Source organism: Platalea leucorodia, assembly GCF_965183815.1.
Source record: "Platalea leucorodia genome assembly, chromosome: 5".
Lineage (NCBI taxonomy): Eukaryota > Metazoa > Chordata > Aves > Pelecaniformes > Threskiornithidae > Platalea > Platalea leucorodia.
In genome coordinates, this window is record NC_138827.1 from 73,594,264 (window position 1) to 73,611,595 (window position 17,332).

At 36.8% G+C, this 17,332-nt stretch overlaps 1 protein-coding gene across 1 annotated transcript in view; it reads right to left on the reverse strand.

The window, feature by feature from the left end:
- PARD3B (par-3 family cell polarity regulator beta) overlaps nt 1-17,332 on the reverse strand; it is a gene marked incomplete at its 5' end in the record, with an annotated part of 288,181 nt that overhangs the window by 220,594 nt on the left and 50,255 nt on the right. Inside the window, 3 exons of the mRNA XM_082311454.1 lie at nt 3,081-3,206; nt 6,774-6,860; nt 16,646-16,737. Of these exons, the coding sequence (XP_082167580.1) occupies nt 3,081-3,206; nt 6,774-6,860; nt 16,646-16,737 (305 nt within the window). The remainder of the gene's footprint in view (nt 1-3,080; nt 3,207-6,773; nt 6,861-16,645; nt 16,738-17,332) is intronic.

Sequence of the window (17,332 nt, forward strand, 5' to 3'; positions counted from 1 at the left end):
TGGCTTTGGATTTACACTCAGTTATACAACAGGAGTCAGTGTTGAAAGTACTTCCGAAATAAACAGTTTTTTACACTGATACAGAAAGCAAGCCACCGCAAACATTAACATCTTGCATATACACCTACTGCTTTCCCAGATCAACAGAGCTGCAGAGTACCTCCACCTTGCAGCTGTATGTAGTGGAAGGGACGGGTTGTTTTGAGAGGGTTTTTTGCAGCATGAAGACACTGAAGTCAGGGGGCAGTCCCAATGGATACTGCTGTGAAAAAGAACCATCTTGGCTACACTGAGTGTACATGCACCAAGAGTCAGAATAATCGCATTCATTGACAGGAGACACTGCCAGAAGAAAAGCATCAAACTTGGAAAAGAAAGGTAGCAGGGACAGTGTTGTGGGAAGGTATTCTCCCAGCACCACCCTCAAGGGTTAGGTTTCAGAACTGTAACAGCACTGCCCAGTTTGTCTGCAGGGGTTATAGGTTACCTGCTCACCTATAGCCTGTGAAGGTTTTCAAGGACAGACCTTACCCTGATCGTAGAAACCATGGCATGCTCCCAGCATAAGGATGTAAAGTCTCGAGCTGGTTTCTTTCACACCCCATCCTTGCAAGTAGCCACTTGGCCATATGTTACAAGGTAATTTAATAACTCAGTTTCAGGAGATGAATATTTTAAATATATGAAAGAGAAAATATAAGATCTCCTTCAAACAAAAAATATTGGAAATAACGCAAGACGTCCTGTGGGAAAGCCTAAATACAGTCTTCAGGGGCAAAATAACTGGCTGCACTTAAAAGAGAAAAAATAATGGATGGAGAAATTTACATTTCTTGAGACCCCAAACACACACTTTAAAGAAATGAGGGAGTCAATTAAAAGAGGTGCTAGAAACTCTGCAACACAACAGAATGTAATTGAATAGATTAACAGCAAATGAAAAAGCAGACCAACAGTCTCAATATACAAAACTATTATAAACATGGGAATACAGAAAGTAGGCTGCTGCTATTACAGCTGCAAAAGCAGCAATCATCAGAAGCAATACTAGAAAGCCTTCGCTGAAAACGGAAAGAGACAGTATGTAACAGTCTCTGTTAAGTGTTAAAACAGCTTTTACAAGGGTTATGAAAAAATGTCAATTTGAAACTAGCAAACAGATTTTCCTCTCAAAGGAGAATCTGATGACTATTTCTGGGTCAACAGTCACTGGGACAATACTTCGTCACATCCATTACAACTACTGCATTTCTGTAACTCGGACTTCTGTCAGGTTAGTACAGTTATGTCATGCCAGATGACAACTAGAAGGCATATTCCCTGAGATAAGTTTCAACCCAGAAAGCTGCTTTCTTAGCCATTCTCAACATCCAGGGAAAAGAGGTGATGCAGAAGGCTATTCTGGAAGGCAACTCAAGAGAACAACATAACAGGACATGGGACCAGGCTAGAGCTAGTCCAAAATACTCCTCCCAGTCCCCCAGATGGATGTTAAGTCCTCATTGTCCACAGCTTTTCTCCTCAGATCCAGTGCCACTGCAACTACACTACTTGTTATTGTAACATAAGGTGAATTAGACCAATTAAATCAGGCTCTGCTCTGAATCACCTTTTAGTCACTTCTTTCACTCTCCCAATGACAGAGAGATCGTCTAACAAGACTGGCCTCTTTAAACTAACAATTGTCTTTATAAATATCCCTTCCAACTCCCAAAACTTTACCCAAACTTGGAGGAAGCAAAGTGTCTCATTTTGAAGGGAAGCCTGATGGAGGACTGGGAAGTTTACTGCAGTATTTCTAACTGTCCCAAAATCTAGTAACCTTACAGAAAAATATGCAGAGTCCTCCACTCCACATACATCTCATGCATGGGCTTACAGCCTCTGGAGATCTAGTTACGTTCCAAAGAGAACACAAAGGAGACAACAGATTTGTAAAGAAAAGATCACATACAATTTTGAAAAGAGAGGTTTTGATTCAGGCAAAATCTCATTTGAGAAGGATACATCTTCATTACAAAACTGCACAGGTGAGGCAATGAACATTTTAATGTGATACCAACAGTTATGTTCTGATAAAGTTGATATCTTATGTAGAAACTTTCTATGGGTGGAAGAGAATGGCATGTACTATATCACATCAGAATACATTTACCACCAAATATTCAGAAAACACTAACTTGAAAATCTATCAGAAGGCAAAAAGCAGAGCCTCAGAAACAAGGTAATACCTACTATAGAACTATGCTGGTTTTATGAAAACCTATTTTGCAAATATTTAACCCTAACAGTGAAATTACTTATTTGATTTTGGTCTAGAAACCTTGAACATTTGGCTTACTGTTTAGAAAGTTAAGCCTCAACTCCCTTGAGATCTCAATAGAGTTTTGTTATATTATAAACAATCACTCAGCTGTCTAAACATATGGATTAAAAGTAAAAACAAATTACTATTTAATTACTACAGCAAATACCTGTGAAATTTGAGAGGCTATTCTTTTGTGCAACAATGTCACATTAATTCACAGCTGATCAAAGCAACCCGTTCCTTAAAGTAATTTGATAGATAATAAATGTCAACAGATTTGTAATAAAAGTTGTAAGAGGTGAGACTCACCATTTAGCTCAACTAATCATAGTTTGACAGTACTAATATTTTTTAAAAATTAAATGCCCAAAAAGCTGCAGCACCAGAAAAAAAATTATTTCACTTGCAAAAGAACATCAAAAAACATGCTGTGATGTTGACTCATTCTGAAGGTCTAATGAGGAACAAATTACAAAGAAAATATGGAAAAAATAGCAGAAGAGTTAGAAAGTAAAGATAACTATTAAAAAAACTTAAACCTATTTAAATTATGTAAGCACAATAGGTTCACTAAGAATACAAGAAGATTCCTCTCCTCAAATTTCACCTTATTTGGAGGTTTCAGAAAGAAAATTACACAGTTCCTGCCAGGTATCAATTTTACAGGCCTTTTATCTGAAATAAATTTTAATCCCTTTGCATGAATCACTTAATAAACACAGCATTGTATAAAATCCTGGATAGTTAAAAGTATCAGTAAACCAGCACTTACTGTGCAAAGGTTTTATCTGTAAGGTCCACATGGTTAATCTTCACAATGCATTCATTTTCATGGAAAAGCCCATCACGCCTAGATCTGCTGTCTTCTTCAATACCACGGATGAAGAGTCCCAGCATCCTAAAAGGCCCCCCCAAAAAAGTTAAAACTATCCTTTATTCTGTTGGTATCAATTTATAGCAACTAAAAATAGATATTAATCTCTACTGTGTATGAGATGAGATAGAGTAGACCATTATGAAGTCCTTAGAGAAAGGATTTCCAGCTCACTCTTTAACTGCTGGACACTCATGCTATAACTACTTGCTTAGAACTTCAGGAAGCATTAAGTCCTGTAGGTCATACTTGGAGAAACAGAGGAAAACACCTAGATCTCACCATCCAGTTAAAAATTTGAATGTAGCTTATGCAATATTTGTCTGCCAGTAAGTAAGATTACATCTCTCCAAAGAAAAGCACAAACAGATTAAAAGTAATTTTCTAACTCGACTATAATAAGCGAAACAGGCATTAGAATAAGGTAAAAAATAACCACTATTTCTATGTTTGAAAAGTCTCTGAAATGTTTTAGTTGCCAAAGCCCCTTGTTTTGATACATGACAGCAATACTATTTATTTATGCAGCAGGAGAGCAGCAGAACATCAAAACCTAAGTTGTTTGTTACCAGGTTATGTGCAAATTGAAAACTGAGGTGCAGCACAGAAACTTCTGATAATGTGTTAAGTGAATAAGTGTGGGTGGTGCAAAATTCCAGTGTGGCTATCTCTGCTGGGAGTGCTAGGCTATTTCTGACCTACCTGGAGCATCTCTGCATTGCAGACTACAGCTCAACACAGATATAACCAATGATGCCAGTATAAAGTCCCCAAAAAAATGACAACTGCATGTTTGTGAAGACCTTTTATAATCAAGTATTATCCACTAAATTTCCATATCACATCAGCATCAAAGACAGATGACCTTTAGAGACCATTTTCTATTGGTTATACTCCATAAAATATTAATGTGCAATTTCCAACATGCCAGCACTCCAATCACAAAACAGAAGTCTTGTATTTTTTCTCAGATTCATGACTGCACCTCATCTTTAAGTCCATCCGACAGATTCACAGCACGCCATTAACTATTTCAAATGACACTATATTCACCATGCATCTGATTTTAGATTTACTGTATAATAAGATTTAAAAAATTATATTTATGTCCTATCAATGTACTTTAAGTGAAAACTTGATTGCTACTGAATATTACTTCTTCAAAACATGTCACAGAAAAAAATTATTCAATCTGTCGCATAAAGATTCTCTTGCAACCTGTGTTATCCTTCACTAAAGGATTCAAAGGGGCAATGGTGGTGAGGGGCTGCAGCCCTATTGATGACAAACATCCAACTAATGGCAATCAAAAAAAATAAACACTGAGAACTAATGAAATATAATTACATTAAGATGCAAACCAATAAAAGTAGAGAGAGAAAAGAAATTACAAATTAAGTCAGTTGCTATGATCTTCACTAATCCAGTTGTTTTTAGATGCTGCATCCATATAATGCAACAGGATTGCCCACTTGTCTGAAACACTGCGTCTGTGCTGTAGTACCTGAATGAGTGGCTTGAGTTATGTATGCTGTGGCAGCTCAAATTCATTGCTCCACAGCCTCAATTTTGGCATTATTTTAATGCACTATTAAATTTTAATTTCCTTTTTTAATGATATCTAAGTGCAAGAGAAAGGGGAAAAAAATATTTCCATTAGTTTTGTAGTTCCTGTATAAACTAAGATTTTGTAAATTACTGCAAGTTTTAATTACCTCTAGAAAAATTTTGCTCGGCAGTAGCACCAACCTAAAACCAGCATTACCTTATTAGAAGATAACAATTGAAATACCAGACCAAGTTAGTCATGGACAGTGTGCACCCATAAATTGTACCTTGTCATTAACAGAAATAAAAGATGTTCTTCTGTACTCCCTCATGTTATGACGAGTTAAAATTTATACACTAGTCTCAAGCTTGATTAAATGAAAGGGACAAGCGATTTAAGTCACTCTAGTGCTTCTACAAAGATATCAGTACGGTTCTGCCAGGGGTCATTAAAATTTCAAGACAACTGTCTAAACAAGTAGTCCATCTGTCAAAAACCTCTTTTCTCCGAGGGATCCCCAAAAGCATTTGTAAATAAGGACATATTAACATGCACGCAATGTAGACCAAGGAAGTCCACTTTTTCTTCATGGAGGCCTTTAAAAGCTGCACCCAACACACCGATACTTCAGTACAGAACTGTATTACAGTCACAATATTACTGATTTTAATAGCTTGCAATTTCATCACATTTTTTACCCAATCATCTTGAAATACAGTGTACACACTACAACCTTCATGGCATGCCTATAATAAAGAACTATTGTCTGCATTTCATGATGGGGTAACAAATACAAGTGCCTTTCTCAAGACAAACAGGCAGCCTGCAAAGCCAAGGACACAGCTCAGACCTCCTACAGTTCCCATCGAAGACCAACTTTCTTCTTGAGACAGTGATGACATTTTTCCAGGCAGCAGGTGGACATCTATTTTCCCTTTTGGCAAATAAAACATTCTGAATGAATTTGGGTCCACTTACAAACTCAGATCTTGCTCAGAAAACATTTACACACACGGACTTTTACAAGGCACTTTTGTACTTTTACAATTTAATCCTTCACATTCTCTGTCCTACATGAAAGTTGACAAAGAAACATTTAAGAATTATAAAATTTTTACTTTTGCAATAATTGTCTTTGTGTTACAGGCAGCCATTTTACTAAAAAGTAGTGTCATTTATGGCACTGACAATTTCCCATCTCCTATTCAGGGCTGCCAGTGTCAAATTAACTATCTGGCTAAGCCTCTATATGTCAAATTTCAGCCTAGAATTTTTTTATTTTTTATATATATGTATATATATACACATTTTCTTTTTTTTACATCTGAGTTACATAGCTTGGAAAACAGTTATAATGAAAATGCTGACACAGTCTTAACTACAGTACATCAATATAAGCATTCTACTGTAATAGGCTTTTGTGATCTCAAGAGACTATGTTAAATCATTTATAATTAAAGTAATTGTATTGTGACAAAGAAAGGTTCATGGTATAGTACACATTTTATAAATGCCATACAACCAAATCTGAAAGGTGGCTTGAAAAATATGAGGCATGACCAGGCACGCAAATTTTTTGACTTTTCTTGTCTGATGTGTCACTAAAGAAGGGCCTATGCAGACAGATCCAATTGCGAAAAACAAAACAAAACCAAACCAACAACAAACCCAAGCAAAAAAACCCACACACAACGAAAAACAAACCCCACACCCACAAAATCAACCCAACACCACCAAAACCAACCAACCCCCTAGTCCCCACACATTTAGTATTATGTTATTCTACAGAGTCTAGTTTACCATTCAGAGAATAAAAACAGAGTCAATTAAAAGGACATACATGAACAAAGGCGTTGGTATTGTCTTATATATAACTTAGACTAGTAAATATTTTGGTAATGAAAGACAGTGTCATAGACTCAAGTACCAATTTTCTTTTAAGTATTTCTTTTAGTTATGGTTAAATACTAAGTATTTTAAGATAACCACAACTTAAGTTTTTTCATTAATATACTTCTTGAGCAATGCAGAAAATAGCTTACCTTCCACTCAAAGATGAAAAAAAGGGCACTACATGTATTCCCAAGGGTCCACCTTCCCCAGAAATCTCCACTGTTTTTGTCATTTCACTAAGAAAAGAGCACAGGGAAACACATCTCATATGCTTCTTCACGGAATTCTCTATGTTAAAAACAAATTCCTGATTGATCAGATAGCAGAAAGGCTAGAAAAAGTATTAGACTCAGAGCACACTAATATATAAAAATATGGTGAAATGTAAAATGGCTATCGAATTCTGTAACTTTTTTAGATTAGGATTTGTGTACTTTGAAAGGGAAAGACACGAAGTACTAGACATTTTCCTAAGTCAACACTTAAGTAAATTAACCATCATATTAAATAATAAGCTTTTAAGTCAGGAGACACTTCATAAAAAAAAAAAAGTTATTCTACATGTTCTTAATTTAAGCTTCACATGAGCTGCTTCAGTCAATTTCCCCATGCAGACACATTATAAACATGAAGATCACACCTTAAGGACATCAAGCCAACAAGCAAGTTAGTCAAATCATATTCAAATATCTTTCTTTCTGCCCTCAGCTGCATACAACCTCACTGACAAACAAAGAACAAAACAAATTGTAATCAAAAGTGCAACTCAGCTCATTTTATCAGGAAGTTTCCTTCCTCAAACACCATTATCAAAACCCTCTATATTATCTCTGACAGATTTCTGCTGTTTCATGGCTATGTGCTGTTTCATTTCCTATTGAGTATTTTATACTGCCAGCCTTACACTGACCTTAACTCTATTCTGGGTGATCATAATTTGAAAAGGAAGGTACTTGAATTGGCTAGGGCGGGGGGGAAGGAAAGAGAAGAGAAATGAGTAAGGTCTGTATTCTAGCAGATCACGTTCCTACTTTCTATGCTAATCTACATCTTCTGTAACACCCCCTCCCCTCAAATCATACTGAACACCATCAGTCAGGATTAGTGGCCAGTGGAATTCTACTGGGTATCTCCATTTCCATGATGAGAAAGATGAACATAATGATTAATCAGAAGCAACTTGCCCTAGATACAGTAATTCTTCGCTTGGTTAGCTACATATGGAATAAGACCAGAAAATAAGTTATATCATTTTCTTTTGGATTTGGAGTTTGGGGGTATGGGTGGGATTTGTTTGTTGAGAGTTTTGGGGAGGGTTTTTTTTTGTAAATTATTCTTCAAAAAAGGCTGACAATGGAATGAATTTATATTTCATAAAAAATAAAATGGACAGACCCCGGAACAACAAATCACCACCGATCCCAATGTAACAGATTTTCATGTTACTATATTTATAACACAGGCACGATCAACAGGCATTTCTATTTGCTGATTTTTTGTTTCCTGTATTCCCCTCTCTTCATGAATCAAACAGGGAAATCCTGACAAAATCTTCCTGTAAGTTTTTTTAGAGAACATTTTTTTCTAGTGAAACTGGTCAGAAAAGCTAATCAGGGTGGTTACCAAAACTCAAAAATGCATGCATAGGAAATTAACTCTTCTTTCAGTTCCATCTTCTACTTCCTCCAATTCTCTTAACAGACAAAAAAAAAATAATTAAGGGGTACTTTCATTGTCTTTTGAACTTCTACAGAATCAAAAAACATACAAGCAAATTAAGTAGCCAAATCCTATAGATCCAGAAAATAATCTAAAGTAGTGAATGGGCCTTCATTTGTACAGGGAAAATATAAATAAGTTACAGTTGTCCCCAGATAACCCCATGTTGCTCAAGTACTCCAGGGAAGAGTTGTCTTCTTAAGCAACTGTAAAATAGAGCAGGAATTTTTTTGAGGGCTATCACAATAAGACAGGTCAGCTGTCATAGTAAATCAATGCACTTACAGTTTTATAAGTACGCTCAAAGCCAAAGAAAACATACAAGTTTAATTTTAAATCTAACATGAAATCTACACACTAAGAAAAACAGGTTTCTCTGTGAAAACAAATAGCCCACATGTACATTGTGTATTACTTTTAAAAACATAATGGTACATCCTAAAAGTTATGGGTATACTAAAGCACTAAATATCCAAAATAAGAACACACCCTACATACATATAAATAAAAAAGGTACTTTAGAATTATATTTTTAATTCAAAATCTATGAGTCAGAATGACTTTTCAAATGTGATTCTCACTTACATCTGAGAAGCAAACTGTCCTTCACAGCAACTTTAATAGGTCTTTGAGGACATATTATTTTTATATTATACCTATGAAAGCCTGACAGTTAAAAAAACTAAAAAGCAGGATATCGGGGATTTGGCTTTTTTTGCTTTAGAAACCTCAAAGATCAGAGACTTTGAATGTGACATCATTCACTCATGCTGTCCATCTTCCAGCAGGTTTAATCTGCCCACAAGAACAGCTGAATTCCAGCAGCGTACTATTCCACGCTGGCTTACAGTTTACACTATACTGGAGAGAGTATTCAGGAATAGGGCACAGCTGAATAAGATCCTAAACAGGACAAGCTTTAAGAATACTAATTACTAAACTCCACATGCACAAGGGACACCAAGATGCTGGGACTCTTCAGTTTGATAGAGTCAAGTTAAAAAACTGAAAGAAGGGGACAGGAGAATGCAGAATGGCTTTCCACTGCTGGTTGAGAGCTGTGATATTGACAGAGAGGGTCATTTATGGATCTTCTGCAATATTCAACACATTTAAAAAACAAACCCCCCAAAATTGGAAAAAATTTAATTCCAAAAGTTAGTAACCTACTAGCTGCCTACTCCTATTTTAAATCTCCCCTATACATCTTAAACGCATTTTGCAGTAAAAGAAATAAAAAAGAGTGTGGCCTATCAAGTCAGTATAAAAGACCTAGAGTCCAATTGCTAGCTGGGGATGAGAGGCTGGGAGCATCAGTGAGCAATGCACTTGGGGTGCCTCAGTGTGCTACACTGCTCGTATCTCCTGCGCCTTCTTCAAGGAGCAGACAGAGCTCCTACCTCAGAAAATACTGTTCTTGCTGAGTTTGCAACCCAATTTCTATGGAATACATACAGATATGTTCTTACAGCAATGAAAATAAGTGAACTTTTAAAAAGCACTTATCTCAGTGAAATTTATCTGAACTGCAGGGTTCACGCCAACTAGAAACACAGCACTCAAGCTTTTTCAAATGCATGCTGGCATTTCCCTTCCCCTCGCTGCACTAAAGGTGCCTCAAAGGTCTCACTGAAGAGAGAATACCTGCCTAGCATGACCCAATTGTGGTATCCAAGACCACATTCAACGTCGTACTATTGATTTTTAAGCTGAAGAAGCTGTCATCATTTACTATTTAAATTCTTCATTGCTTGATGTTTATTGATTTCTGCCAGATTCTTTACAGTCTATCACATTTGTCAGGAAGGCTTGCCATGCATATTTTTAAAAATGTTGATGAGCACAGTTTAGCAAAGAGAGAGATAGAGAAGATGTATGCGTGTGTGTAGTGAGTATGCACAGCAGTCCATTTGTAACAAGGAAAGCAAAATTCAAATGGAGTGCTGCACATTCAGCGGTGCATATTCAGTGGTGAATCAGTCTGATCTTCAGATTGGCAGTACGCTTGCTGTTGAATACTATAGCTCCCTCTCCTGAAAACCGTATCAGGAATTAGCAGTTTGTCAGTTATGTCATGGGCAGAGATCTATTAGGTAAAAGCTTCTCTGCAAACTATCCAATAATACTGAAGAACCAATCTCAACCACTGAGCACACAGATGCTTAAAAGGGACCTCTCTCCAGAAATAAATGTTTTGGAGTTTTGCAGCAGGACCTGGTTCACTAAGGCGCTTTGACCTTCCCAAATTACAAATGCTAAGAGAATCTTGGTAGGATTTCTCTTGGAGATTGCGGTAGATACAGCCTAAAGCAGATGAATCGTTTTGCAACATAATGACAACAGCACCTTGGAAAAAGCCGCTTTCTGCATGGGTTACTGGGCAAACCTTGTCATCATGTGTATGTCACAAGAATCTACTGCCTGAGTAAACACAGGCCAACTATTTATCATTCCAATGGCATATTCTTTTGCCATTTTAGTCTTATTTAACACCTGCATGTAAGTCTTCAGCCCAGGCACAACATAACAAAGTAAAAACCTTTGAATAGATCGTTGAATCCCTCATACGTTTTTAAGAAAAGATACAGATTAGTAAGCTGCTGTATCGGAAAGAAATCTCTTAGCGCAGGATGTTAATGTTTCCCTTGCAAACAGAAAAGCACAGCTGATATTCTGAACATGCTTTATGGCATTTTTATTGACCACAGCCAAGTAAAAGGCAAAGGAAATGTCACTCAGATGCAGAGAGCTCACAGATGAAGTTATTGAGCTGCACTTCTTTGCTTGTTCCTCACTTGCGCCTCCAGCCCCACCAGCCGATGCTGCCGTTCCAGGGGAGGAGAGCATCCATGAACAAGGGGTGCTGACATTTGGTAGAGAGCACAGGCCTACAGGTGATGTCAAGTTACCAAAGGGAATTTTAAAGAGGAAGCATGCACAGATTTATCCAAATAAAGAGGGTGATGACTCTGTCCATGTACTTCTTTTGCTTACTAAACCAGTACAATTGCTGATGGTAATAAAGTATTTGTACTCATTCTTCCAGAAAGGCTTCAAGAGTAGCCAGATCAACTAAAGCTGTCAGATAGCACATTTCCTACCCACCTCCTACCCCTTTTTGATGTTTTCCTTTCCTCTTTTAAACTAGATGCTCAAAGCTCTGATGAAAATGTCTTGAAAGCCCTGAAGAAGAAACTGGAGCTCGAGATGTTAAATAGTGTGAATACACTCAGATGATGAAAATCTGAGCAGTATCTGAATAGGGATGGAGAGCACCCTGCAAGGAGAGGAGAAAGCAACTGAGCATGCAGAGTCAAGAAGCAGCTTTCCAGGCACAGTTAAGAAAACTGCTCACTCTCTTTTAGAAGAGACAAGCACATTTCAGCTGCTCCATTCTACATAAAACTAAACAAACTATCCACAAAGTTTAAATATTTCCTATGAAATACTGTCAGAATCTTCCAGTTTCAGGTTTGAAAAGGTAACAAATCACCCTCTCCTAACTAAAATGTGTTAATCTAGTAAAGATGCTACTGCAATCCAAATTTTTCCCCCTACTAAAATTAGTTGGTTCTCATGAGATTGTCTAAAGGTTTAGAGAGAAACCAGACTACCTGCAGGCACCAGGTTTTTGTGTCTTTTTTTGTTTAAATCAAGTTATTCCACTTCTGTGTTTTTATACTAATGAAAGACACAAAGGTTAAAAAAAAAAAAAGTAAAATAGGGAGAAGGAAAAAAACGCTGCAGTTATGCTTTAATTATGTATCTACAGTGCTTAAACCAAGGAACTGACCCTGACCTCTGCTAGAAAGAAGTGGGAAGACAGCAAAACAGAACATAATGAAAACACGTAATGAATTATCTATGCATAAATTACCCTTTGAGTTCCAACTAATCCACTGCTATTAAGCTAAACATCCACTTCCAAGCAGATTTGTGTTTACTGTTCCTTAACACAGTCATTTTTACTAAGAAAAGAAAAGCAAGGTTTTCAAAACCAGTATTACTATGTATAGTGTGCTAAGGGATTCAACATTAAAGGTTGTGACAAATTTCTACCTGAATCCTGTAGAGTATCAAGACCCTGCTGTTACTTTAAAAAAAGAAAAATCTTTCAGTCCTAGTTAAGAACACGAAGGGAAGCAAGGAAAAATACCAAATTTTAAACACTGATGGCATTAGCTTGGCTTCCCTTATTCTGAACATCATCTTTACTAGCAAATCCAAAATAAAAAATCCACCTTCAGAAATTACAAGAGGATTGTCATTAGTCCTGTCTTTATTTATTACATTAAAAAACATGCCAATGACCCAATATTTCAAGTCCTCTTCTAGCAAAGTTCAGCTCTCAGAAGGTCAAATGAAAATTTTCAGACTCCTGAGGGATACAGCCCTGAAGTGCTTCCCAGTACTTTTACAGTGAAATGTTTTAAGAAAATCCAGGCAAAGAAACTTCCTTCCTATTAGCTTCTGAATAGAGGAACTAAAAATCCTCCACACTGCCACTCATTTCATTTACCCAACGTGCAACTAATTTTACCTACTTAAATCAGTGAACTGATTTTCTTCAAATGGAATGGTTTTCCTACTTGAGTGAGAAATACAGAACAAGCCAAGTCTGAAGCCTTTAACTTCAACTGACTAGGCTTCACAATCATAAAATATTAATCATGGTATTCTTTTTTCGGCTTCCCTCTGAAATACCTATTATTGGCTGCAGTTAGAGAAGGGACACTGACCTCAGACAGGTTGGTGCTCTGATGAGAAGGCTCAGATAATTTTCTTAGGTGACTAGCTGCTGTTTTGCTTAAGTGCTATAGGTCATAATGATTACCAAACTCAGTGACAGGAAGGAATATTTTCTAGTGAAGCAGCAGGGACAATAGCAGTTTTCTTTCTTCCATAGCATGAAGTAGCTCACAATTAGGCTGAAATATTAGCTTCATTAACATCATTAACTTAACATGGCTTATGTAAATGAAGGCTTAAGGTACCATGACTTGATGGTCCTTCATGGCCCTAACGTCTTTGAAATATAGCAAGAAAGATACCTGCACAAATGAGAATTATAAATAGTACTTTCTTTCAGAAAGAATAGTGTAAAAGGAGTCAAATTAGATATTAAGATGCTAGTTTTACTACTTGTGGAAAAAAAAGTTTTATTATTTAATAACATTTTATTAATAAAGTCTTCTCTACTTATATTCAATCAATTAGGATGCCAGTAAGATACATAGATGGTCTATAGTGACTCATTATTTTCCTTTATAAAGCTATTAATCCTATTGAAAAAGCTTTTGTAGGAACAGTTTAAAAAACAAAACACAACAAAACACAACACAATTGACTTTTAAGGAAAAAGCCATACAAGAATCACAGAATCATTGCCTGAAAATTTCAATTCTTTGACTTTTGGAATTCCAATGAATTTCACAGAAATACCAACTAACTTCACTTTATAAAATAATGTGTTCCGAATTTCTTCTAAGTTCACTCTTTACAAATATTTGAATATAACTCACAATTTTGAGAAAAAAAATCCTCATACTGCCCATCTCAACACTTGCAGGCAAAACAGTGTTTTTAAAAATCTCCTCAGGACACAGGAAGCACAAGCAAGGGATATTTTGGTACAATTATTTTACTGGGACTCTGCATTTAAAGGAACACTGCTCCCTTCTCTTTATTTTGGTTCTTTGTGGTTTTTTGGCACATGTTTGTCATCAATGCATCAAACTCATTTTATCTCAAAAAAAAAAAAAAATTAGAACCAATGCAGAAAGGTTCTTTGTTCTGGCCAGCTTTCCCTCTGCTCCCTGTCTGTTCCACATTCCGATGCTCAGGCATCAATTGAGTGGCCCCAATCTATATTCTTTATCACTTTTCCTTCTATACTCCTCTGCCAAGACAGTTTGCAGAATTCAACAAAAATCCTGAGAGATCCACAGAAATCTAGGCTTATTATCCACTGCTTTGTGACATGCCAGAGAAGACCTGGCCATTTCACAAAACTGAATACCTCTGAAAAGTATCACAGAGGTCTTTCGCATTGTCGATGTTTCCAATGGCCACTGAAATCAGGTTATGAAGATTAAAAGCAAATGAATATCACAACCTTCTTCTGAAGAATCCCAAATGCAAGTAATGACTTGTTTAACTCGATAAACAATAATATGCTCTCTGAGAATTCCTAAGAGGACTTAGATGATCTAAAACACCCTAATAAAAGCATAAGGACAACAGGAAATATGAGCATAGCATGCACAGAGCTTGATTAATCCCCATTACAAATTAACGGATCAAGAGACAAATGAGTGCATATATTTGGTGATGCATAATAATTACCTCAGGTGAAACAAGCTGTAGAAGTCTTTAGCAACATTCCATAAGGAGAAAATAAGCATTAGCAACTAAACTAAGTTCTATACCTGCATGATGAACACTAAACAGCTAGTATGTAACTTAGAGGCCTGGCAGGTGCAGAGAAAGCTGGAAGAGTACTCCAATTCCTTTTCACGATGAGACCATTCTAAAAATATGTATCAGTACCAGCAGGAAATAGAAGAAACTACAAAATGGCATACAAAGTAGGTGACAAGGAGGCCTCCAAGAGGGAATAAAAAAGCAAACAGGCAGATGAGTTGAAAAGCACATCCTTATCAAGATGAAAAAATCTCCCATGAAAGAAATGAAATGATGACTCAAAGTACAAGAAAAACTAAGAAATTAACTCTGTTGCATGGAAAAGACTAATTTTTTACATGCTCTAAAAGCAAAGGTGACCCTACTGCCAAAATTCTGGCATGGCCCAAACGACCACCAAGGTCAGAGTCCCTGCTTTTGCGAACTTCCCCACAGGCTTTGGGTATCTAACTTCATGCCTCTTTTGCAGACCCCATGTAGGTAAAATGGGAGTATTAATACTTGTTTTTTCTCAGGTGTTTGTGAGGATAAATGCTCTAAGATTAAGGCATGCAGATACCGTTTATTTCACAGTTATTTTATACTGTTTTGACAAACAACTGTAAGCTGCAAAATGATAGCAAATGATTATTTGCTATCATCAAAATCGAAACAAATTGATTTTTGACATTTTAGCTGTCACGCAGAAGTTTGCCATGTAACACTTGTTAATTTCATTATACAATGTGCTATGATACCACTACAGTTCTGCAACAAACACAACATACTGGACAAAAGACTGAATTCCTTTGCCTACTCAAAAATGTGACTTCAGCACAACCTGAATCATCAGTCAAAACTGAAATTTAAGCTTACAGTGGGACAGGAGAATAGCAGCATGGAAACATTTTGCTCTAAATTTGCCAGGTCAAATCCTCTATTACCACCACTGAGGACCTGACTCACCTACTCTGTGACACTGTATTGCAGCCTGACTTGTTAATTTTTGTGTAACAAATGTAACCTACAATTTTCTTTTTTTTTTTCCATTTCAGCCATTTACAATTTTCCCTGTGATTTCAGGAACAATAAACCCCAAAGCTCATTATTAAACCTCTTGAGAACACCTATTTTCCTCTTGTTTCAGCTATGCAGCTCTCAAATCTTACTGTATTGGCTTCCAATGCAGATTATATATTTACTGAAGTTTCACTCAAAATTTAGACTGGTCAAAATAAAAGTTACTTCCCAAACTATCAATGTGACCACCACCACCTTCAGTTATAACAGCACTGGCTATCTCTGGTTTGTTATAAATGAAGAGAGGAAAAGGATGCATTCCATCTGACTACTCCAGTGAGGCAATGCACAGGGAAATATTGCAAATATTGGCTATAGTTTTCACAGTGTATAAACATAGATATAAAATCTACTACAAGATAGAACAAAGTAATAACCTTACCACTCAAAAACAGAGGTGACATTTTAACTGCAAACGATCATTTTAGGATTATATGGTTCAGCTGACTGGTTATTGAGATACAATATACTACCCAAGAACATCCTCTACCTTAAGACATTAAATACTTGCAGGACTGAGTAGAAAGCAAAAACATTGAGTATATAATAGTAGCATATTTCACCCTTAGCCTTATACTACAAACACCACAATAAAATCATTCATATTCATCAATGAGGGTAAAAGGCTGTCATGCACACATATGTGCTTCAGCATGTGAATCGAGTGCATTTTCAGGATAGGAAAGGGATGAGAAGGAAGAGATCATGATGATGATGAGCACAATGCAGATTCACAGGTGCAGCTGGAATGAGAACTCAGTCTTGTCTTGCATGTTGATAAACCACACTTGAGTCAGCACTGAACAGAAGATGTTCCTACCTGACAGGGAGCTGGGCCCTCTGAGCCAACAAAAGTTCTGTGGGTCCAGTGAGGTTCATCTCCCCATCCTGAAAGGATACCTGGGAAGCACCCTGTTGAGAGATTTCAAAGCACATATTGAAACTATGTACATATTTATGTATATAGAACAATGGCTGTATTTATATTTTTGAGTGAATATTTGGAAGAGAAAGCTAATTATAAGCAACATCATCTCACTGACAGTGAGGACTGAAAGACCCATTCAGCATACATGACACAGCATTCTGAGAAACAGGAGGGTATCTGAAGTCCTGCTCCTCACACCAGAGTCCCACCATGCTTCCACTGGAGAAGCCTGTGGTACTGCTTCCTTGTCTGCCTATCTAACCTGAACATCGTTCTTTCCCACCCTGAGTCACCTCCTTTCTCACAATGGATTCCACAGACCTTGGATAAACTCAATGGCTTTTTTTCTGCTCTTTCTATCCCTTAGTAGCATTTATCTGGTAAAGACATATTTTCACAGTAATTTCACAGAAAAAGAAATTTGGCCAGACACAAAAATACAGTGCACACAGGGACCTGACATTAAGGCTAAAGCTCTTGGAAACTATTTTTTAACTTTCTTTTTGTGATCCTTAGACTCTTCATGTTTGCATTTTTTCCATACTGGGAGAGGGAAAAAGGTACCAAGGAGATAAGACC